Source organism: Hippocampus bargibanti, linkage group LG03, assembly GCF_051943395.1.
Source record: "Hippocampus bargibanti isolate YZ-2025 linkage group LG03, ASM5194339v1, whole genome shotgun sequence".
NCBI classification, from domain to species: Eukaryota; Metazoa; Chordata; class Actinopteri; order Syngnathiformes; family Syngnathidae; genus Hippocampus; species Hippocampus bargibanti.
Genome location: NC_142736.1, coordinates 3,342,329 through 3,366,642, shown reverse-complemented (window position 1 = coordinate 3,366,642; position 24,314 = coordinate 3,342,329). Strand labels below are relative to the sequence as shown.

Genomic DNA, 24,314 nt, shown 5'->3' with positions numbered 1-24,314 from the left:
GTGATACATTTCCCCCCAATGTTGCCTCAAAATGGCACGGAATAAATTCTTGAATCGATTGCAAACATGTATGCTTTCCTCTTCAGAACTATTTGAACTGGGGGCGGGACTTTCTGAAAATGCTCAATTCGCAGCTCAATTTTTTTGCAGATTTTGGACACTAAGTCATTTTTATTGGTGTTTTGTATTTGACTAAAAATATCATACTGCGTTTTTGGTGTATTTTAGATGCTATCACACATTTTTCTGATGTCAGTTAGGAAACAAAAAAGTGACATCGGTTGTCCTTTAAGGCTTATTTAGTTGAAAATGATGTTTTATGGGGACCTGGTAATGTATTGTTCTCATTTTAATGGTTTCCTATGGGAAATTAATGTTTGGAATACACACTTTTCACCTTACATACACTTTCTGGGAACCAATTAAGTTCGTAAGCCAAGGTATCACTGAGTATTCAAGATGTACATTTGTAGCGTACTGGTCAGTCAATACAGACAACTTGGCGTAGAAAAACTATTTTTTAAGGAAAATGGATTTTATTCGGCTTCTTATGAAACAATAGCATTCTAAAAATTGTTTTTGTTCATGAAATGATTCATTTTCAGATTATTTCCCCCTCGTCCTCGCCTGCTTTTGTGACGGCGACCTCTCATGCAACCTTTGAACACAGACTGAGCAGTAACCATGGCCTGTTTACCGTTAGCGCCTTCGCTATCCTCGTCGGAGCTGCTGCAGTTGCGACCGCTCGGTCCGGTGCGCCGTGGGACGCTCTTGGTGGCTTTTGTCAAAGGTGCGTCCTGGCTAGCGCTGCTAACGTCATGTAAAAACCCAATTCCCTCCGAAGCTAAAAACCCGCCTCCGACCCCAGATTGGTCGCTCGTATTTGGATGTGTATCTTTTTCCTGTCCCTGTTTGGATTTGGTGGGTGATGCGATTTCCACATCCGGCGACCCGTCGTTTTTCCTTTTCATGCAGGTGATGGCGCGGCGGAGACGTTGACTTCGGACTTGCTTTTCCTGCTGCTCCAGGCGTAAGAAGGCGTCAATCCGTGTCTGAATCTGCACCACAAAAACAACATCGACGTTACAGAGCGCTTGGAATCCAATCACTGGTAAAAACAAAGTCCCTTTCGTTGATTCCAAATCAATTTGGATCGGAAAATATGTTTTTGATCATAATAATACAGTGGTACCTTGGCTTACAAACTTAATTGGTTCCCAGACAGAGTGTGTAAGGCAAGAAGTGTGTATGCCAAAAATTAATTTCCCATAGGAAACCATTAAAATGAGAATAATCCGTTCCCAGGTCCCCATCAAACATAATTTTCAAATTTTCTAAGCCTTAAAACTACACAAAATAGACCTTATTTTATGTATAATAAATGTGCTATGGTATTATAATTAAAGAAATAAACTGTATTGTATAATAAAGTCGTTTTATTGACCTTTTTGATGGTTGTTGATGGCTTGATGGAATGGAGTGGCCACTTTCCTCAGCATTAAACAATTTTCTAAAAATCATACAAAATATGTATCATAAATTTGCTATGGTATTATAATTAAAGGAATAAACTCATTTAAAACAGATTCTTTTCTTTCAGACAGTGTTTTTTTAGGTGTTCAATTACCTGACATGTTTCGGCGTTATACTTCCGCTTTCGTCAGAGATCCACACAATTTGATGGCTAGCTAGCTAGCTTGAAAATAGCTAGAAAATATCAAACTAATGCCGATTAGATAGTTGGATGCCTGGCTAGCTAGCTAGCTAGCTAGTTGGTTAGCTAGATGGCTAGCTAATTGATTAACTAGATGGCTAGCTAGCTGGCGAGCGAGCTATATGGCTAGCTAGCCGAAAAAATATCCTGTGACTGTAAAGTGTCCTTGAGAGTTTTGAAAGGCGCTTAGAGATGAAATGGATTATTATGATTATGATGATGATTATTATTATTATCCATTTCATTTCTAGGCGCCTTTCAAAACTCTTAAGGTCGCTTTACAATCACAGGATAAGCTTTTCTTTGGGTGAGCAGCGGCAGCCACGCGCGCCAGCTTTCGCTCAACCCGGAAGTAACTCAAATAGATAGAAAGTGAGCTAGCTAGCTAACAGATAGCTAATAGATAGCTATCTAGATAGCTATTAAGCTAATAGATAGCCAGCTACATAGTCAGCCAGCTAGATAGCTAATAGATAGTAAGCTAGGTAGCTAGCCAGCTAGATATTTGACAGTGGTCTAAGCGTCTTTTGGAAGTTACCTGTTGCGTGTTAAGTTGCTTGATGACAGGCTGAAGGGTCTCGGCTGTTTTTTTCCAAGGCCAACCAAAGCGACTTTGACAGAACGTCGTAAAGGGTCAAGGAAAAGGGGCAACCGCGCCACGCTCTTTGCCACGAATCGGATCGAACGGAAGGATATTCTTTGATCATCTCCAGCTGAGGGCTTCCCCAGCTGAAGGAGGCGTCTGATTGGTCCACGGCGGGCTGCAGGTAAGCCTGAGCCACGGCGGGATTCGGGAAACCGTCCTGAAGTTTGAGTTCCCTCAGCTTTTTTTTCACTTTGGTCTGTCGGGGATCTGCGGTCAAATGCTTTTTCTCTTGAGCCTCCGACCACCACGCCCTGCAGACACAGAAAACACGTTACAGCTTTACGAACCCCTTGGCTTACGAACTTTTCGGTTTACGAATGTTAAATTTATGAACATTTTACCTTGGCATACGAACTATTTTTCGTTGGCGAACGAGCCCGTTCTCCTAACAAGAAAATGGCAGCTGACTTGTTCCCCACCCCCAGTCTTTGGTTAAAGCCACGTGATTAGTCAAGAACGCAGCAGTGTGTGTGTGTGTGTGTGTGGGGGGGGGTTACAGACAGAGAGAGAGTGAGAAAATACATAGACAACAGTGAAATGTGGACTCGTTTCAACTTTGATAGTTCACAGGCAGAGTGTAGACTGCAAGGTTAAAATATCCCATCAATCAGGCTCCACAAATAACCCGCACAAGCCATCTGGACACTTGACAATAAAGCTGACTTTGATGCAAAAAGCTATCAACCCAGCTAAACAGAACACAATTGATGAGGAACAAGGTAAAATTACGGCAGAGAAAGCACCTCCAAGGGATCATTCCTCAAAGATGGTGAAAGAAGAAGGCTACGTTCCTCATCAAGTGTTTCATGCTGATGAAACCGGTCACTCCATTCCATCAAGCCATCAACGACCATCACAAAGGTAAATAAAACAACTTTATTATACATTACTGTTTATTTCTTTTATTATACATAAAATAAGGTCTATTTTGTGTAGTTTTAAAGGACAAGCGACGTCTCCGGACAAGTTGTGTCCATAATTTGTAAAATGGCTTCGAATGACTTCTACTGAGCGTATTTGACAAAGATTGCACCGCATATAGCTATATTTTACGTTTTAAGACTCTCGCGCTGAATATTCCGGAAGTCTTGTTTTTTGAGTTGGTGACGAGTCCGTCCGTGACGTCACTGAAGAAATGCCCCTGACCGAAAAAAGGACACATTGTAGCAGTCCTTCCATCACGTCAATATATTTTGCTGTACTTGTTTGGTCTGAAAACCTTGTGTTGCACCAAAAAGAGACAGAAGAGGGCGACCAAGCTCCACATAAGGAATTTCTCAGCCTGTGGAAACGGTCTGATTAATTCTTTACACTGAACTTTGTTGCCATTTTCTGCCTCTTTTTTTGGGTGAGAGATTTTCCCCCAATGTTGCCTCAAAATGGCACGGAATAAATTCTTTAATCAATTGCAAACATGTATGCTTTCCTCTTCGGAACTATTTGAATCATATTCATAACTGGATGAGTAACAAGAAAGCGTATTCTCTGAATCTGAAGCCATTGTTTTGATTCTCGAGCAAGGCAAGACATCTTGGGGTGATGTCACGAACAAGGGGGCGGGACCTTCTAAAACTGGCCACTTCTGGGTTCATTTTTTGTTGCAGATTTTGGACACTTTAAGTCATTTTTATTGCTGTTTTGCATTTGACTAAAAATATCATACTGCATGTTTTGGGTATTTTAGATGCTATAACACGTTTTTCTGATGTCGGTTGTCCTTTAAGGCTTAGAAAAATAGAAAGTAGAACATGATGTTTTATGGGGACCTGTGAACGAATTATTATCATTTTAATGGTTTCCTATGGGAAATTATTTTTGGGATACACACTTTTTGCCGTACACACTCTGTCCGGGAACCAATTAAGTTCGTAAGCCAAGGTATCACTGTATTTGGTTTGCCCGTTTTCATGGCATACTTCATAAACGGCTTCCAGCCAATGTCCAAAGACTTTGATGCTAAGGTCGAGCGATAGCTTTGGACGTAAAAATGCTTTCACGCAATTTCCTTCTCAGGAAGCTAAACACACATGAACTGCGTTAGCGGCTCCAGCCCACGTCCAGGGAATTCATTGAGGATTTCCATGCCAGTCACGTAACCGACCCCAGGCACACCTTCGGTGTAATCGCTGCCAAGGAGGTAAGCCAGGTTGATCAGCTTGGTCCTGTCCAAACCTGACAGAAGGAAACAAATGCAGAAGGAGAGAGAGGTAGCTAATTAGCTCACTAGTTAGCTCGTTCGCTAAGTAGTCTGTAGTTTGCTCGTTCGCAAGGTAGCTCGCTAGTTAGCTCATTTGTTAGGTAGCTTGCTAGTTATCTCTTTGTTAGGTAGTTCACTAGCGAGCTCGTTCATGAGGTAGCTCGCTAGTTAGCTCGTTTGCAAGGTAGCTCTCTAGTTAGCTTCTTCACTACATAGCTCGCTGGTTAGCTCATTCGTTAGGTAGTTTGCTAAATAGCTCATTCGTAAGGTAACTCGCTAGGTAGGTCGCTAGTTAGCTCATTTGCTAGGTAACTCGCTAGTTAGCTCGTTCATTACGTAGTTTGATAGCAAGCTCGTTCATAAGGTAACTCGCTAGTTGGCTTGTTTGCTAGGTAGCTCGTTTGTGAGGTAGCTTGCTAATTAGCTCGTTTGCGAGGCAGCTCGCTAATTAGCTCGTTCGCTAGGTAGCTCACTAGTTGGCTCGTTTGCTAAGTATCTCACTAGTTAGCTCGTTTGTTCGGTAGCTCGCTCGTGAGTTCGTTTGCAAGGTAGCTCGCTCATTAACTCGCTCGCGAGTTAGCTCGTTCGTGTGGTAGTTCGCTAGGTAGCTCATTTGCTAGGTAGCTCGAGAGACATAAAAATGCACCGTGAGTCCATCTGAATAGAGCGACTCTTCAGCAACATGAAGAGACCACTGACCCAATTGGTTCTGCAGGTCACTGTACTGATAATATTCCACGTATTTATTTTGGCTGAAGAAGTTCTTGTAAACATGTCGCCCTCCGAAGAGCCAAACATCCGAGTCGTCAGTAATCGTCCCGTTGGTCTGATCGGCTCGGTCGAGTGCGGCGCATTGCGCCTCGGCTTCCGTCGGCGCCACCAGAAACGGAATGCCGAACAGTCGGAGGAGCTCCTGGAATCACAGGAACAAGCGCTTGCATTTGAAAGGGTCATTGCGACTGTGGATGTTTTGTCAATAAATACAGTGATACCTTGACTTACGAACTTAACTGGTTCCCAGACAGAGTGTGTAAGGCGAAAAGTGTGTATCCCAAAAAATAATTTCCCATAAGAAACCATTCAAATGAGAATAATCCGTTCCCAGGTCCCTATTAAACATCATTTTCTAATTTTTCTAAGCCTTAAAACTACACAAAATATACCTTATTTTATGTATAAATAATGTGCTAAGGTATTATAATTAATGAAATAAACCGTATTGTATAATAAAGTGGTTTTATTGACCTTTGTAATGGTTGTTGATCGCTTGATGGAATGGAGTGTCCGGTTTCCTCAGCATTAAACACTTGATGAGGAACGTAGCCTTCTTCTTTCACTATTTTGAGGAATGATCCCTTGCAGGTGCTTTCTCTGCCATCATTTTATCTTGTTCCTCATCAATTGTGTTCTGTTTAGCTGGGTTGATAGCTTTTTGCATCTAGCGTACAGATGGCTTGTGCAGGTTATTTGTGGAGTCTGATTGATGGGATATTTTAACCTTGCAGTCTACACTCTGCCTTTGTACTATCAAAGTTGAAACGAGACCAAATTTCACTGGTTTCTATCCATTTTCTCTCTCTCTGTCATCTGCCTGTCTCTTTAATGTTTAACCCCCTGTCCCACTCACTGCTGCGTTCTTGACCAATCACGTAGCTTTAACCGAAGACTGGGGGCGGGGAATAGAGGACCAAAAAAAAGTCAGCTGCCATTTCGCCAACGACACATCACTCATTGTGGCGCTCCGTATGTACCCCGAAAAATAGTTTGTATCCCAAGGTAAAATTGTCATAAATTTAACGTTCGTAAACCAAAAAGTTCGTCAGCCAAGGGGCTGGTAAACCAAGGTATCACTGTAAATAAAAATCCACTTTGGTGTGACCTCACCTGGCTCTCCAGGTACATCTGCCCTGTGACGGTGTTGGCCATCCGTTCCTGTTGCTGTTTCTGCTCTTTCAGATTGTGCTGCTCCACTAGCAGAGAGCTCTCTATGGACTGTAGCTCATCCTGCACCGCAATAGCGACACTCTGAATTTGGCTGTCTAGATCAGTGGTTCTTAATCTTGTTGGAGGCACCGAACCCCACCAGTTTCATATACTCATTCACCGAACACTTCTTCCAATGACTGTGCCTACTAACTGCAGACGACACTGAGGGGTGGACCTCTGTGGTGGAGGATCCACCGAACCCTTGAGACCGACTCACCGAACCCCTAAGGTTCGATCGAACCCAGGTTAAGAACCACTGGTCTAGAGTATCATAACGCGGTTCTATGCCAAAAAATGACCAAAATCTTCTTGTGATCTAAACACAAATGATGTCCCGCCCAAGCCAAACAGGTCTTTTCCAAAATGAGAACGACGGACGTCGCAGATGCTTACCACGTCAAGCTCTTGCCATTCATGGACTGCAGGAGCTGAGCTGGACGCTTTCTCATTTCCTTCGCCCAACTCTTGGTCCTCATCGGATGGTGCCATTTTGTCTCCTTCATGGTTCGATTTCAAAGACTCTTCTGGGATACTGGCGCCACTGGACTGGCTTTCTGCTTGCATGGTCTCCTCCTTGTGGATCCCTTCTGGATCTTCCTCAGATTCCTCTTCTGATACTTCAACGAAGCTCTCTGGAGGGCGGGATTGATTATTATTTATTTGAATGAACAGTTGTTTTGACGACGATGGGTTTGTTTTGACCGTTACCGTCCGATTGACTCTCGTCGATGCTTTCGACTTGGTGCTCAGCCAGCTCGAGGCGACTTGGAGGCCTTCCAGGCGGCTGCTCGGACACACGAGCGGTTACTTCAGGATGGCCGGCTGGTTCCTTCTCCGTCATCCACGCCTGCCCCGAGTCACCTCTCTCGTCGGGCTTTCTAGGACTGCGACTTGGTACCTTTACGTCAAGCAGTTGAGCGTTGAGCGTTTCCTGGTCCTTGTTCAACTCACTAGTCTCCTCACTTGCGGTTTGCATGCCGGATCCTCCAATGAGTTCACGAAGAGCTTCTCCAGTGTGAAATGATTCGTTTGTCTGCCCAAGGACTTGGTCAATCGAACCTAAACCATTCTCTGACGTATCATCGGATCGACATTTTCCTACAGCCTCAAAATTATTTTCTTTGACATCATCTCCGACAGCATCAGGTTCCATCTCCTCCTCTGAACTACTGATGACTATTTGGGACTTTGTACCAGAGCTGATACTTGGAAGCCTGGCTCCATCCTCCTCCTCCGCCATAGCTCGTTGAATGGCGATGAGAGTACGTGGTGAGACACCGCCATTATCATCTTCCCGCTTCAAAGTCTCCTCATCCGAACCGTCACTCATGGCGGCCCGGATAGCCTCCAATGTGCGAGGCGAAGGCGGCGAATCTAGTTGAGGTCCTTGACAATCTACAGAACGAGAAACTTGCTTATCTTCTTCATCGGACACAGGACGCCATAGGGGCTCCGGTTTGTCCACGGTTCTCTCGATAAAGCCCGCTAGGGCGTTCCCGGTCCAGGGTGCACGGGCCGGTTTGCCCGCTGTAGGATTTTTACTCTTGCTTGAGCCTGTGGAGCATCAATCAAAGCACACTTTGCATTTTATTATACAGTAATGCCTCGGTTTACGAACCCCTTGGCTTACGAACTTTACGGTTTACGAACGTTAAATTTATGAAAATTTGACCTTGGTTTACAAACTATTTTTCGGGATACACACGGAGCGCCACAATGAGTGATGTGTCGTTGCCGAAAGAACCCGTTCTCCTAACGGCTCTATTCCCCGCCCCCAGTCTTCGGTTAAAGCCACGTGATTGATCAAGAACGCAGCAGTGAGGGGGTGGGGGTTACAGACAGACAGAGAGAGAGTGAGGTCGTTCTCCCCAAAAGAAAATGGCAGCTGACTTTTTTATGTCCTCTATTCCCCGCCTCAGTCTTTGGTTGAAGCCACGTGATTGGTCAAGAACGCAGCAGTGAGGGGAGGTGGTTTAAACATTAAAGAGACAGGCAGATGACAGAGAGAGAGAAAATGGATAGAAAACAGTGAAATTTGGACTAGTTTCAACTATGATAGTTCAAAGGCAGAGTGTAGACTGCAAGGTTAAAATTACCATCAATTAGGCTCCACAAAAGCCATCTGTACACTTGATACAAAAAGCTATCAACCCAGCTAAACAGAACAACATTGATGAACAAGATAAAATTATGGCAGAGAAAGCACCTATGTGTTTAATGCTGATGAAAGCGGCCACTCCATTCCCTCAAGCCATCAACGACCATCACAAAGGTCAATAAAACCACTTTATTATATAGTACAGTTTATTTCTTTAATTATAATACCATAACACATTTATTATACATAAAATAAAGTATATTTTGTGTAGTTTTAAAGCTTAGAAAGTAGAAAATTATGTTTTATGGGGACCTGGGAACGGATTATTCTCATTTGAATGGTTTCCTATCGGAAATTAATTTTTGGGATACACACTTTTCGCCTGAAACACTCTGTCTGGGAACCAATTAAGTTCATAAGCCAAGGTATCACTGTAATTGAAAGTGCACCCTGCTCCCGAATGATTGACAAACTCGCCTTTAATGAGGATGTAGTGCGAGTTGTCTTCGGAAACAAGTCGACGTGACTCAACGTCATGACTTCGCCCGTCTTCTTCGGAGATGTGCGCTGCGCTACCGGCGCTCCGCTGGTTCATTTCTTTTTCCACTCCCTCCAGACGTTGATTCAACTTGTTCCTGTGCAGCAAACCGGACAACTGGTACTGGGAAAAGTCTGTGGAGAGCTTGGAGTGAAGTTAGAAGTTAGAAGCTGCCCCGAGTGTCTTGGTCGCTGTCTGGACCAGACGGGTATGACGGAGGTACCTCGGGGGGTTTGTAGTACATGGTCCGGCGCCTTTTTGAAAACTCTTTCATGTCTTTTAGGATCTCATGCTTGATTTCGAGCGGTAGGCAGGCAAACTCCTCAGAGTTGATATCAACGGAGTTGGGGTCCGAATAAACTTCCTCCCCCTGGGGGGTATGGAAGGTACTACTCAACTCGATAGCAATAGCATCAACACAGATGTACAGCAAATGTAGTTTTGTTTACCTGATAAATATCATCATCCCTATCGTCGGAATGTTTCTCGTCCTCTTCAGAACTGTGACAAGAAAAACTGGGTTTCAAGAACAGCTTATTTTATATATACGTATATTGGGAGAGTCGTAGCTTGATAGCTGGCTAGTTAGATAGCTTAATAGCTAGCTAAGTAAGGTAGCTGCATAGCTAGCTAGTTTGCTATATATTGGGAGAGAGTGGTAGCTTGATAGCTAGCTAGTTATACAGCTTAATAGCGAGCTAAGTAAGGCAGTTTAATAGCTTACTATTTACCTAGCTAGTTAGTTAGTGACCTAGTTAGCTAGCTAGGTCGATGAAAGTATGACAGACACGGGTAAATACATGTATTTATTCAATAGCTAGTTAGATAGCTTAATAGCTAGCTAAGTAAGGTAGCTTCATAGCTAGCTAGTTAGCTATATATTGGGAGAGAGTGGTAGCTTGATAGCTAGCGAGTTATACAGCTTAATCGCGAGCTAGGTAAGGTAGATCCATAGCTAGCTATTTACCTAGCTAGTTAGTTAGTTATCTAGTTAACTAGCCAGGTAGATGGGAGAATGACAGACACATGTAAATACATTTGTTTATTCAATAGATTGATAGCTAGCTAGTTAGATAGCTTGATAGCTAGCTAAGTAAGGTAGCTTCATAGCTAGCTAGTTAGTTATATATTCGGAGAGAGAGGTAGCTTGATGGCTAGCTAGTTATACAGCTTAATAGCGAGCTAAGTAAGGTAGATCTATAGCTAGCTGTTTACCTAGCGAGTTAGTTAGCGATCTAGTTAACTAGCCAGGTAGATGGGAGAATGACAGACACATGTAAATACATTTGTTTATTCAATAGATTGATAGCTAGCTAGTTAGATAGCTTGATAGCTAGCTAAGTAAGGTAGCTTCATAGCTAGCTAGTTAGTTATATATTCGGAGAGAGAGGCTAGTTAGATAGCTTGATAGCTAGCTAAGTAAGGTAGCTTCATAGCTAGCTAGTTAGTTATATATTCGGAGAGAGAGGTAGCTTGATGGCTAGCTAGTTATACAGCTTAATAGCGAGCTAAGTAAGGTAGATCCATAGCTAGCTGTTTACCTAGCGAGTTAGTTAGCGATCTAGTTAACTAGCCAGGTAGATGGGAGAATGACAGACACATGTAAATACATGTTTTATTCAATAGATTGATAGCTACCTAGTTAGATAGCTTGATAGCTAGCTAAGTAAGGTAGATTCATAGTTAGCTATTTACCTAGCTAGTTAGTTAGCGATCTAGTTAGCTTGCTAGCTAGATGAGAGAATGACAGACACATGTAAATACATTTATTTATTCAATAGCTTCATAGCTAGCTAGTTAGCTATATATTGGGAGAGAGAGGGAACTTGATAGGTAGCTAGTTAGATAGCTTGATAGCTCGCTAAGTAAGGTAGATTCATAGCTGGCTATTTACCTAGCTAGTTAGCGACCCAGTTAGCTAGCTAGCTAGAGGAGAGAATGTCAGACACATGTAAATACATTTATTTATTCAATCGGGACTGGGCTTATACACTTTTGCATTTGCAATTTGCATTTATTTCGGTACTATTTGTTTCGAAATGAAATGTTATCATTATTGTTGTTATTATCTAGCTATCTATTAGCTATGTAGCTATCTATTAGCTAGCTAGCTTTCTATCTACAGTATTTGATGGTTGATTGAACACTGACGCATATGGCTGCCGCTGCTCACCCACAGAAAAGAAACTTATCCTGTGACTGTAAAGTGACCTGGAGAGTTTTGAAAGGCGCTTCGAAATGAAATTTCTTGTTATTATTACTATTATTAATTAGATTTTATTTTTTTATAACAAACCCCTGAAGATCTTCAGGAAACACTGATGAGCATTCATGTTTTCTACATACACAAAAACAGGGAGAAAATGTGGCGAAATAAATCAGGGAAAAATTGCTGAAACTAAATAAGAGAACAGCCTGTTTTTAAATAATAATAATAACAATAATAATAATAATAGATTACATTTTATGGGCATCTCACCTGTTCTTCTGCTCTTCATCTGCTTGTGGCAGAGCTGGCAGAACATACATATCATCCACCTCATTTCTTTTCACGGTGGATAGGCTTGGTAGAGGATCCTGACTGAAGACAAAAGACAAAAAAAAAACACAACGTTTTCAACACTCGTATGTTTCAACTCATTCATTAAAGGACAACCGACACCTCGGAACAAGTTGCGTCCATAATTTGTAAAATCACTTCAAATGACTTCTACTGAGCGTATTTTACAAAAATTCCACCGCACATAGCTAGATTTCACGTTTTGAGACTCGTGCTGAATATTCCGGAAGTCTTGTTTTTGAGTTGGTGACCAGTCTGTACGTGACGTCACTGAAGGAATGCCCCCTGACCGAAAAAAGGACACATTGTAGCAGTCCTTCCATCACGTCAATGTATTTTGCTGTACTTGTTTGGTCTGAAAACTTTGTGTAGCACCAAAAAGCAGCCAGAAGAGGGCGACCAAGCTCCTTGGAAGGAATTTATCAGCCTGTGGAAACAGGCTGATAAATTAATTCCTCACAGGTTGGACGTCATTTTCTGCCTCTTTTTGGGTGATGCATTTCCCCACAATGTTGCCTCAAAATGGCACGGAATAAATTCTTTAATGGATTGCAAACATGTATGCTTTCCTCTTCAGGACTATTTGAATTATTTTCAGAACTGGGTGAGTAACAAGAAAGCATCTTCTCCGAATCTGAACTCTGATAAAATATTTTTAGGTCCCAAACTATTGTAAAGACGCTGTCACAAAGGTCAGGCTAGCTCATAGCTAGTTAGCAATAAACTGTACATTGATGGCTACTATAATAATAGTCAATTTCGTCGACAATAACAGTCAACTTTATACATAACTAAATGAGCTGTTCCCTGTGGATTAGAATGGCAGTGAATGAGGGATAATACATCGCAGGGATAACACTAGTGGGCCTCAAACTGCAGTTAAAAGCTAAAAAGCTAGCAACCACTCATTTGAAAACAATGAGGTTAAAATCTTAGCGAGAAAAAAAGATGGTTTGAAAGGGGAGTAAAAGAAGCGATTTTCATAAAACAGCAAAACCCTTCACTAAATCGCCATGGTGGGGTGAGGTTCAATTTGGATTGTTCCTACAACCGACTTCTTCGGCAACATAGGCTTAGTTATGTTGATGAGGTGATACCAGAGTAAATGGGGCAATCAGACCAGTCGTACACCCCATAGGTTTAGTTATGCTGATGAGGTGGTACCGGAGCAAATGGGGCAATCAGGCCAGTCGTACAGAAGAAGAAGTACAGATGACGGCTGAAGAAACCATCTCATCCGTGAATGAGGTTGTTCTGCTGTTGATGGTCACCTGTCACCTCCAAGCACAGCTTTGATCGCTTGTCTCTTCAGGAATGTTTTGAGGAGTTTCTCATTCGTCTTTTTGGACTCTTTGCTCAACTCTTCCTTCCTTTGCCTCCTCAAGGTCTATGAAGAAAAAAAAATAATCCAACAAAAGAAAACGTTTAAAATGTGCAACAGAGTACATTTGTCAACGATTTTATGTGTCGAACCCACCAGAGTTTGTTTCTTCAGCAGTGGAGCATCGCCATCAAAGACAAACACTGGCCTGATGCGGAAAAACAGCAACTTGCAGATGCGGTGGAAGAGCGTGAGAAGATGCGCGTTCTGGACACTGTTGCCATCCCGATCTCGGACCCCTTTCACGGCTTGATTCAGCCAAATGCTGATGTCTATTGTTGTTAGGTTAAGGTAGGGATGTGACCATTTTTCCATCATAATTTTCTAATAATAATATTAAAGTCCAAATCAAATAGCCGATGTATATATTATTATTCTATGACAAATAATAAGGAAATAATGGAATTTTTAATTTTTAAAATACGAGGGGATTTTCTGCCTGTAATTACGCAGTTAAAACAATAAAAATCTGTGACCGAGTTCTTTATTACAGTTTAAACGATCATAACTTTCTTAATTTTGGGCAGATCTTAACGAGTAAGGTACCATTGCTTTTGAAAGCTTTTGAAATTCTAAACAAGAACAGAAAACGTTTATTTGATGTCTAAAGCAAAATATAAGCGACAGATTAGCAAATATAAACGATCGAATGCAGGCAGATTTTCGTCAGAAATCAAAAATGGCTGTCACTGAATACTAGGAAAGAAAATTGCGAGCTCTAGAAATATATATGCTAATGCTTCTTTTTGCTTTAACCTTGGCAGTTATTGAGAAAAATATATCTTCTGCCACTTCTATGAGTTATAAACATGCAATTTACTCAACTTCATAAACTGTAGTGTTAGCAAAAAAGTTAAATCAATTTTCCCCGTTTCTCGTCGTCGTATTCGGAAATTTCAAGAACCAGCATGGAGGGAAACGTGTGTAAAACGTCATTATAAGATGCAACGCTTGGAAAATCCCAGGAAAAACCATGACATACTACACCACAATGCAATGATATACGACTGCGAGTACAGAGTGCGCTCGGTTCACCGGACAGAAACAATCGCGGTGGAATATAGCTCACTGTGGCGTACCTGGTTAAGGTTCGTGTTTTATCGAACAGAATGAATCAAAACAAACCAACGAAGTGTGAAATGATTAGATATATTGCTGCTGTGGACCGCAAATTTCCCCATTGTGGGACGAATAAAGGTTTTCTGATTCTGATCGTGACAGTCGATCGGAAGCTTCAAGTTTGGATACCAACAGCAAGAATTTTACCCTCCAGAGTCTCTGGATTTATGGGTTTCCCCGTGCTTTCCAGCAGCCTCCAAAGTCCGTGCACTCCCATGGCCCGATTTAAAACAGCATATTCATGTTATAGCAAAAAAGAGCAATAAATGTTGTCACTTCGTGGTCACAACAATTCCGTCCGTCAGTGGAGATACAAATACGTCATTTCCGTCGATTATGGCTATTATTTTGCCCTCGGATTTTGTCAGGCATACCCAACACACATTTCTCGATATATTACAACATACCTTTAAGCTAAGTGGTCTGTGTAGTGACTTTAAAAAATAAGTAATTTTACATCAGAAATGACTTGAGAATATTTTTGGTTTTCTTTTCTGGGAGACGGTGGAAAAAAAATATATAGCCTGTAAGACTTAGCTCAGGGTGACATGTATTTATGCCAACTATGTCCGGCAACGTAACCAACAGCTGTAAACCTAAGCACCCTTGCTAAAGTTGTTGATTTTCTTGTTCTCAAATTTGATCTGAACGCAATGGATAATTATTGATACAATCATTGAAATGTCTATTTGGGTGCCGAAAGCGGTCGTTTTTTGCTCGTACTTCCTCCAAAGTAAGTCGTCAATTTGCTAGCCGCTAAATTAGCCGCGTCGGGAAGCGGCAGTCGTCGTCTGATAAACCTTATCAGTTAATAAACGTGACTTCTGACTACACCGAAGCTATAATCACGCGTGTCATAATAATTGTTCGTGGGATAACTTTTGTTTTCATTTCAGAATAATTCTTGGAACACACTTGGACGTTGATCCAGTTTTTCTTGTTGCCTACCACCAACATAATAATGTCGACCGCTGTTCGGGGTATGTCACACACACGCACACACGTACCTGACGAAATATACAAATACATCTTTGTATTATCATCATGATTAATGTAACTAAACACAGCTTGAAAATGTGGAACAACATTGATTAAATGACATGATAAAGACTTCAAAAGGGTGCGAGAAATGATCGTTTGTTTTAAATTCAACACAACAAAATATTTCAAGAATAATTCGTTACACATTTTCTAATACCATATTAAAGCGCATTTGAATAGCTTTCAGATGATGTATAGATTATTGTTCTATGAGAAATAATAAGGAAATAATGGAATGTTTAATTTTCGAAATATGAGGGGATTTTCTGCCTGTAATTACACAGTTAAGACACGGTTCTTTATAAGAGTTTAAAATATCATAAGTTTCTTAATTTTTGGCAGATCTTAACGGGTAAGGTACCATTGGAAAGCCTTTGAAATTCTAAAGAAGAACAGAAAACACAAGAAAAGATTCAAAATAAAAATTAGCAAATATCAACGATCGAATGCAGGCAGATTTTCATCAGAAATCCAAAATGGCTGTCACAGAATACTAAGAAGGAAAATTGCGAGCTCTAGAAATATATATGCTAATGCTTCTTTTTGCTTGAAAATTGGCAGTTTTTGGAGAAAAATATATATTCTACCACTTCTATGATTTATAAAAATACAACATACTCGCCTTTAGTATGACTGATACGGTGATACCGGTGGAAGTGGGGCAATCAGGCCAGTCGTTAGTCAGAACAATAGGAACAATCAGTGGAGCCGCAGGGAGTACTCCTCTACTCCCCCCAACCTGAGAGCAGGGACCTATCATAGCAGAGTCTGTCTGGACAGTAGGGATATATATATATATATATATATATATATATATATATATATATATATATATATATATATATATATATATATATATATATATATATATATATATATATATAGGGTCTAAACTACCAGTAAGACTTTAGTTTGCTGACGAAGTTTCTTGGATAAGAAGCGAAACGTCCGACACCTTCAAAGAAGTACAGATGACGGCTGAAGAAACCTTTTCATCGATGGACCACTCCTGTATGACTGAGAGCTTACACAGACATAAGCTATTGTCATAAAACAGCAAAACCCTTCACTAAATCGCCATGGTGGGGTGAGGTTCAATTTGGATCGTTCCTACAACTTCTTAGGCAACACTGGCTTAGTTCTGCTGATTAATTGATACCAGAGCAAATGGGGCGATCAGGCTAATCGTAGACCCCATACTCAGGCAGGACAATAGAAGTAATCAGTCAGGACAATGGAAGTAATCAGTGTAGCCGCAGGGAGTAGTCCTCTGCTCCCCCCAACCTGACAGCAGGGACCAATCATAGCAGAGTCTGGCACCGCTACTTCTGGACAGTAAGGATATATATAGGGCCGAAACTACCAGCAAAAAAAATAGTTTGCTGACGAAGCCTCTTGGATAAGAAGCGAACCGTTCGTCCGACACCTTCAAAGAAGTACAGATGACGCCTGAAGAAACCTTCTCATCGAAGTAGAGTAGAAGTTAATCCATTGTAATCGTTGCAGAATCAATTGTGATCCCATTTTTTTGATTTTGGTCGCATGTCTGCCAGGTGCTGCCCGCGTCCCAGTGCGAGTCGCTGGCGATGGCATGGAAACCCAAAAAACACCCTCCATCCTGGAGGTCAGCACAGATGCCCTGCCAGCAGGTCTATCTGGTCTATCTGCTCCTCCCCATAGCAAGGCACAAAGCCCCAAATACAGTCCCAAGTCTCCCAAACCTCCCCCCTCTGAAAACCCGCAACCCCTCGGGGTGCTCCACTTGGGCAGGGTGAGTCGGGAGACCTGCATGGAGATCGAGGCCGTCAGGATTGTCGTCCCTCGTGCCGCCATAAGTAGAAGCAGCCGCATACCTGAAGCGAAAGTAGACGCTGGGCAACAGGCGGAAGAGCGAAGTTCTTCCCCTCAGCCGTCCACGGATGACTGGAGAGGACAACTGGAGAAGCTTCAAGACTCTGAACGCAGGCTTCTTCAAGACAAAGAGGGTCTTTCCAATCAACTGCGTGTGCAGACAGAGGTAAGACCCACATTCGGCAAAACTCCGTTGCACATACAGTGATACCTTGGCTGACGAACTTTAATCGGTTGCCAGACAGTGTGTAAGGTGAAAAGTGTGTATCCCAAAAAATAATTTCCCATAGGAAACCATTAAAATGAGAATAATCCGTTCCCAGGTGCCCATAAAATATAATTTTCTACTTTCTAATTTTCTAAGCCTTATAGGACAACCGACGTCTCCGGACAAGTTGTGTCCATAAATTGTAAAATGGCTTCAAATGACTTCTACTGAGCGTATTTTACAAAGATTCCACCGCATATAGCTATATTTTACGTTTTAAGACTGAATATTCCGGAAGTCTTGTTTTTGAGTTGGTGACCAGTCTGTACGTGACGTCACTGAAGGAACGCCCCTGACCGAAAAAAGGACACATTGTAGCAGTCCTTCCATCACATCAATGTATTTTGCTGTACTTGTTTGGTCTGAAACCTGTTGCACCAAAAAGCCGCCAGAAGAGGGTGACCAAGCTCCATGTAAGGAATTTATCAGCCTGTGGAAGCGGGCTGATTAATTCCTCACAGGAGGTTGGATGCCATTTTCTGCCTCTTTTTTGGTGATACATATGTTGCCTTAAAATGGCACGGAATAAATTCTTGAATCGATTGCAAACATGTATGCTTTCCTCTTCAGAACTATTTGAATCATATTCATAATTGGATGAGTAACAAGAAAGAATATTCTCCGAATCTGAAGCCATTGTTTTGATTCTCCAGCAGGGCAAGACAAGTCTTGGCCTGACGTCACGAACTGGGGGCGGGACTTTCTGAAACCGGCCACTTCAGGGTTCATTTTTTTGCAGATTCTAGACACTTTAAGTCATTTTTATTGGTGTTTTGCATTTGACTAAAAATATACTGTGCGTTTGGGTATTTTAGATGTTATAAAACGTTTTTCTGATGTCAGTTAAAAAACAAAAAAGTGACGTCGGTTGCCCTTTAAAACTACACAAAATATACCTTATTTTATGTAGAATAAATATGCTATGGTATTATAAAACTGTAATCTAAACTGTATAATAAAGTCGTTTTATTGACCATTGTGATGGTCGTTTGATGCCTTGATGGAATGGATAGCTTTTTGCATTAAGTGTCAAGGAGCTCTGGGTTGTACATCTTGGAAGTTGTGATATTGCAACAGACAGGTTCCAACCTGTCTGTCAGGAACCTGCAACAGGTTCCCAGACAGTGTGTAAGGCGAAAAGTGTGTATCCCAACAAATAAATTCCTATAGCAAGCCATTAAAATGAGAATAATCCGTTCCCAGGTCCCCATAAAACATAATTTTCTACTTTCTAATCATTAAAACTACACAAAATATACATTATTTTATGTATAATAAATGTGCTATAGTATTGTAATTAAATAAATAAACTGAACTGTATAATAAACTGGTTTTATTGGCCTTTGTGATGGTCGTTGATGGCTTGATGGAATGGAGTGGCCGCTTTCATCAGCATTAAACACTTGATGAAGAACGTAGCCTTCTTCTTTCGTCATCTCGAGGAATGATCCCTTGTAGGTGCTTTCTATGCCATGATTTTACCTAGTTCCTCATCATTTGTGTTCTGTTTAGCTGGGTTGATAGCTTTTTGCATCAAGTGTACGGATGGCTTGTGCGGGTTATTTGTCGAGCCTGATTGATGGGAAATAGCTGTCTATCTATTAGTTAGCTAGCTAACTTGATCTATTTGAGTTATTCTCGGTTGAGTGAACGCTGGCGCATGTGGTTGCCGCTGCTCACCCACCGAAAAACTGTCCTGTGACTGTAAAGTGACCTTGAGCGTTTTGAAAGGCGCTGATAAATGAAATGTATTATTATTATTTTAACCTTGCAGTCTACAGCTTTTTGCATCAAGTGTACAGATGGCTTGTGCGAGTTATTTGTGGAGCCTGATTGATGGGGATTTTAACCTTGCAGTCTACACTCTGCCTTTGAACTATCAAAGTTGAAACAAGTCCAAATTTCACAGTTTTCTATCCATTTTCTCACTCTCTCTCTGTCGTCTGCCTGTCTCTTTAATGTTAAAACCAAGTCCCCTCACTGCTGCGTTCTTGACCAATCACGTGGGTTTAAGCGAAGACTGGGGGCGGGGAATAGAGGACAAAAACAGTCGGCTGCCATTTTCTGGTTAGGAGAATGGGCTCGTTCGCGAACGACACATCACTCGTTCCATGTGTATCCCGAAAAATAGTTTGTATGCCAAGGTATAATTTTCATAAATGTAACGTTCGTAGACCAAAAAGTTTGTAAGCCAAGGGGTTCGTAAACCGAGGTATCACTGTGTTTTTACGCAAAACGCCGTTAGGTGAACCGTGAGCTGAAGAAACTGCTGGTGGCCTCCATGGGGGATGACCTGCAATATCAATTTGAGCGTCTGGCCCGCGAGAAGAATCAGCTGATTCTGGAGAATGAAGCTTTGGGTCGCAGTTTGTCTCACACGGCGGAGCAGTTGGAACGCATGAGCATCCAGTGTGACGTCTGGAGGAGCAAGTTCCTGGCTAGCAGGTATGCTAACGCACAAAAGCGCTACGTACTTTGGCAACCAGGGAATTGAGGGATGTGACGTGGAGTGCTATTCCCGAATTTGTTTGGGTTTTGTTTTTTCATGCTTGGGTGCCAATAAAGCGATATCTATCTAGCTATATAGCTATCGAGCTAGCTATCTAGCGACTGGCCTCTGGCAATGTTTTTTTTTGTTTTTCCCGCAGCGGACATTTTGTTGCGCAGTTCAAATGTGCCTTTTTTTTCTTTTTTCCCTCTTTGGCTCAACTTTCCCATTTGGCTTTATTTGTCTTTTCTCTTGACTTTATCCTTATTTCATTTTTCCTTTCTTCACTTTTTATTTATTATAATAATAATAATAATTTATTCGAAGCGCCTTTCAAAACTCTCAAGGTCACTTTACAGTCACAGGATCAGTTCTTCTGTGGGTGAGCAGCGGCAGCCACACGCACCAGCGTTCACTCACCCCGGAAGTTACTCAAATAGATAGAAAGCTAGCTAGCTAGCCTGCTAATATATAGCTAATAGCTAGCTAGATAATAATAATAATAATAATAATAAGAATACATTTCATTTCTAAGCGCCTTTCAAAACTCTCAAGGTCACTTTACAGTCAGAGGATAAATTTTTCATTGGGTGAGCAGCGGCAGCCACACGCGCCAGCGTTCACCTGGAAGTTAATAGATAGAAAGCTAACTAGCCAGCTAGTAGATAGCTAATAGATAGCCAACAGATAGCTAGCTACATAGCTAGCCACCCAAATATCTCTATAGCTAGTATCTATTTCCTTCACTAGCTAGCTAGTTAGCTAATACACTGAATGTCACTATTAAATACACATATAGAAAGCTAACTAGCCAGCTAGTAGATAGCTTATAGATAGCCAACAGATAGCTAGCACCATAACTATCCACCCAAATATCTCTATAGCTAATAGCTACCTAGCTAGCTCTATAGTTAGTTAGCTAATACACTGAATGTCACTATTAAATACATAGATAAGAAGTTAAGTAGCCAGCTCGTGGATAGCTAATAGAAAGCCAACAGATAGCTAGCTACATAGCTATCCGCCCAAATATCTCTATAGCTAATAGCTAGCTAGCTCAATAGTTATTTAGCTAATACACTGAATGTCACTATTAATACATAGAAAGCTAACTTGCCAGCTCGTAAATAGCTAATAGATAGCCAACAGATGGCTAACTAGCCTCCTAGACAGCTCTATAGCTAATTCCTGTGTGTTCTACATACTCTGCCAATAAAGATGATTCTAGCCAGATAGCTAGCCATATAGCTATATCGCGAATAGATACTTAGCCAGATAGCTAGCCAGTTAGCTAGGTATATCTTAGCTGCTGCCCCCCGCCATCCGAGAAGCGGCTGAAAATGGATGCATGGATGGCGTTACCACGGGAATGTCTATGCGTGATATCATCACAAACCGCCTCGCCCCGAATTGAGCTTCACCCTCCCAAATTGGGACGGCGACCATTTTGAAATTGTCTCGTCGTATCTCCAGGGTGATGGCGGAGGAGCTGACAAACGCCAGAGCGGCTCTCCAGCGTCAGACCAGAGAAGCTCAAGGCGCCATTCAGGACCTGCTTTTGGAAAGAGTCGACTTCTCGAGGGAAATGGCGCTTACGCACAGGTGACATCGACATCGGGCCCCTCCCCTCTACCCCAGCCGCTTCACTCCAAATAATTCCGTTGTCGTCGTCGTCAGGTCTCTGGAGCAGCTCCTGGTGTCCCTGCAGTGGGGCCGGCGGCAGACGTACTACCCCAGCGCGCAACCGCTTAGCACTGGAGAGGTCGCGGCGGCTAATCACAAACTAGCCGACGCCATCAACGCACACCTGTTGGGAAGCGGCGGCGTGGTCAAAAGCGGCGGGACGGCGACACCCGATCAACCGTGTAGCACCCCCGCAGAGAAGATGGCCCACAAGGTGCGGCGCATCCCCCTAATTTTCCCATCAAATTTAAAGGACAACCGACATCACTTTTTTATTTAACTGACATCAGAAAAACGTTTGATAGCATCGAAAATACCCAAAACACGCAGTATGTTATTTTTATAATCTGCCAAAAAAAATTAACCCGGAAGTGGCCAGTTTCAGAAGGTCCCGCCCCCTTGTTCGTGACGTCACCCCAAGACTTGTCTTGCCTTGCTGGAGAATCAAAACAATGGCTTCAGATTCTGAGAATATGCTTTCTTGTTACACATCCAGTTATGAATATGATTCAAATAGTTCTGAAGAGGAAAGCATACATGTTTGGCAATAGATTAAAGAAGTCCTTCCGTATCAATTCCAGAAAATGCACAAGATGGCGCACAAGCTGCGTTTCATCCAGTATACGAAGCCGCTATTCAGAGCCGTAAAGTCGCCCGTGATTGGTTAAAATCTGTGGTAGAAGACAGAGGGGTGGGTTTTACACACACACACAAAGGTGGCCGCCACAATTCGAACAAGCACACGAACATCAGATGTTGAGACGAGAGAGAAAGCTCCGACAGCGCTACAGAGTAAAAAAAATGACACGGTGGAAAGTGGATGTTTGTCCCATCGGTTTGCTCCACTAATATGGTGATTGGTCTCTTTCACCAGGTGAGCTCACAGTTAGCATGCAGTGTGACTAAATGAGTAAACGTCCGCTATCCAAGCGCCGAATGGCTAACTCTGGTTAGCTTCCTCGTTTGCCTCGTACCCAAAATGCATTGTTTCGCGTTCTCGGTCAGGGGCGTTCCTTCCGTGACGTCACTTAGGGCATCGTCATTTGAAGTCATTTTACAAATTATGGACGCAACTTGTCCGGAGGTGTCGGTTGTCCTTTAAGCTAGGTTAAAACACTAACATGACCCTTGACCTCCCTTGTGTTTTAGGTGCTTAAAATTTTGCACCCCATTTCCCGTGGGGAACAGAAGGCGGAGCCTTCGTTGGGCGACTCGCCCGACTCGAACTTTGTGAGCAGTAAGAAAAGCATCGGCAGGTTTCACCCGTACACCCGTTACGAGAACATCACTTTTAACTGCTGCGAGCGTTGCCGCGGAGACATCCTGGTGCTCTAGGACAAAAAAAGCGTCACCGTGGCAACCAGTCACATCAGCAACTCATCACCTAAGTATCAAATATTGGGGCGATGCATTTTTGTTTTCCCGGCGGGGGAGTTTTTAGCAAATGTATTTCATTTTTATAATAATAATACATTTCATTTCTGAGCGCCTTTCAAAACTCTCAAGGTCACTTTACAGTCACAGGATCAGTTTTTCTGTGGGTGAGCAGCGGAAGCCACGCGCGCGAGCGTTCACTCAACCCGGACTAACTCAGATGGATAGAAAAGTAGCGAGCTAATAGATAGCAAGCTAGCTAGATAGCTAAGATGTTTCCTGACTCAAGTAGCAAGCTAATAGATAGCTAATAAATGGAAAGCTAACAGATAAGATAGGTAATAGATAGATAGCTAATAGCCAGCCATAACATTGAGTATGTACTATTTTTAGAAGTTTTATTTTAAATGACATAGCCCCACTCAGGAATGTTTTTTTCATCTTTAGCAAATTTTTAAGACATTTTTCTGCTGTGTCCGTTTTACACATTTTTACAATCAAAACTTTGCAGGGATTTCCCCCATTTTTGGAGAGGATTTGGTGCTTTATTATTATTATCATTATTATTTTTAATAAACACCCTTTTCCTCTCACTTTTTATTTATTTAGCTATCCAGCTATTTATATATCTAGCTGGTTACCTAGCTAGCTATCTATTAGCTGGCTAGCTAGCTATCTATTAGCTATATAGCTGGCAAGCTAGCTATTGGCTATTAGCTAGCAAGCTTTCTATCTACTTGAGTTACTTCCGGGTTGAGTGAACGCTGGCGCGTGTGGCTGCCGCTGCTCACCCACAGAAAATCTTCTGTGACTGTAAAGTGACCTTGAGAGTTTTTAAAGGTGCTTATGAATTTGCTAGCAATTTGCTATCAGCTATCTGGCTGGCTAGCTAGCTATTCACTCTCGACCTGGTTGACTATCTAGCTAGGTATCTGTTGGCTATCAATTGGCTGGCTAGCTAGCTTTCCATCTATTTGAGTTACTTCCGGGTTGAGTGAACGCTGGCGCGTGTGACTCCCGCTGCTCACTCGCACAAAAACCGATCCTGTGACCGTAAAGTGACCTTGAGAGTTTTAATGAAATGTATTATTATTATTACTATAAATGAAATGAAATGTTTTTTATTATAATATGCAGAACAAAGTTATGTCATAGAGGTCCGACTTACGACCGATTTCCGTTCCGACCAAACGGTCGTAAGTCAAAATGGTTGTAAGTTGACAAAGTCACAAAGTCCCCCTTTTAAAATGTTACAAATAGAGTCCCTGGAGGTTGTGGTCGTAAGTACGGGTGGTCGTAAGTCGAGCAGGTCGTAAGTCGGATGTGACCTGTATTTATTTGCTTGTTTAATAAAGAACAAAACTGGTTCT

At 42.1% G+C, this 24,314-nt stretch overlaps 2 protein-coding genes across 9 annotated transcripts; one reads left to right on the top strand and one right to left on the bottom strand.

The window, feature by feature from the left end:
- Window positions 1-160: 160 nt before the first annotated feature.
- ercc5 (ERCC excision repair 5, endonuclease) lies at window positions 161-14,574 on the bottom strand. Of its 6 annotated transcripts, XR_016114401.1 has the most exons (16): window positions 14,369-14,574; window positions 13,217-13,392; window positions 13,011-13,126; window positions 11,659-11,760; window positions 9,629-9,680; window positions 9,403-9,549; window positions 9,119-9,323; window positions 7,252-8,097; window positions 6,937-7,175; window positions 6,442-6,561; window positions 5,257-5,470; window positions 4,388-4,532; window positions 2,411-2,611; window positions 2,253-2,337; window positions 1,445-1,510; window positions 923-1,058 (listed from the first exon to the last, which is right to left on the bottom strand). XR_016114401.1 is itself a non-coding variant. In XM_088991531.1 (15 exons), exons 1-15 carry the CDS (start codon window positions 14,454-14,456, stop codon window positions 567-569), a joined length of 3,228 nt encoding a protein of 1,075 aa, XP_088847657.1. In that variant the 5' UTR covers window positions 14,457-14,573; the 3' UTR covers window positions 167-566. The 6 variants fall into 6 exon arrangements, 4 of the variants coding, with proteins under 4 accessions (XP_088847659.1, XP_088847657.1, XP_088847658.1 ...); XM_088991531.1 differs by lacking the exon at window positions 1,445-1,510 and having other exon boundaries at window positions 167-1,058; window positions 14,369-14,573; XR_016114400.1 differs by having other exon boundaries at window positions 2,253-2,611.
- LOC148899980 (golgin-45-like) lies at window positions 13,274-24,310 on the top strand. 3 transcript variants are annotated; one of them, XM_088991541.1, is made up of 8 exons: window positions 13,274-13,411; window positions 15,136-15,219; window positions 16,834-16,929; window positions 17,051-17,297; window positions 19,645-19,844; window positions 21,361-21,489; window positions 21,565-21,784; window positions 22,720-24,310. In XM_088991541.1, the coding sequence occupies exons 1-8, from the start codon at window positions 13,383-13,385 to the stop codon at window positions 22,903-22,905; spliced, it is 1,191 nt and encodes a 396-aa protein (XP_088847667.1). In that variant the 5' UTR covers window positions 13,274-13,382; the 3' UTR covers window positions 22,906-24,310. The 3 variants fall into 3 exon arrangements, with proteins under 3 accessions (XP_088847667.1, XP_088847665.1, XP_088847666.1); XM_088991539.1 differs by having other exon boundaries at window positions 16,834-17,297; XM_088991540.1 differs by lacking the exon at window positions 13,274-13,411 and adding an exon at window positions 14,666-14,972 and having other exon boundaries at window positions 16,834-17,297.
- The last annotated feature ends 4 nt before the right edge of the window (window positions 24,311-24,314 follow it).

Bases quoted from the DNA above. Each gene is read 5' to 3' on its own strand.
- LOC148899980 (XM_088991539.1), top strand. The intron at 17,298-19,644 runs GTAAGACCCACA...AAACGCCGTTAG, and splicing joins AACTGCGTGTGCAGACAGAG to GTGAACCGTGAGCTGAAGAA. The intron at 21,785-22,719 runs GTGCGGCGCATC...CTTGTGTTTTAG, and splicing joins CAGAGAAGATGGCCCACAAG to GTGCTTAAAATTTTGCACCC.
- ercc5 (XM_088991531.1), bottom strand. From the start codon at position 14,456: ATGGGAGTGCACGGACTTTGGAGGCTGCTGGAAAGCACGGGGAAACCC. The intron at 2,612-4,387 runs GTGTGTTTAGCT...CTGTGTCTGCAG, and splicing joins GAGCCGCTAACGCAGTTCAT to GGCGTGGTGGTCGGAGGCTC. The intron at 1,059-2,252 runs GTAACTTCCAAA...TTTGTGGTGCAG, and splicing joins AGCAACTTAACACGCAACAG to ATTCAGACACGGATTGACGC.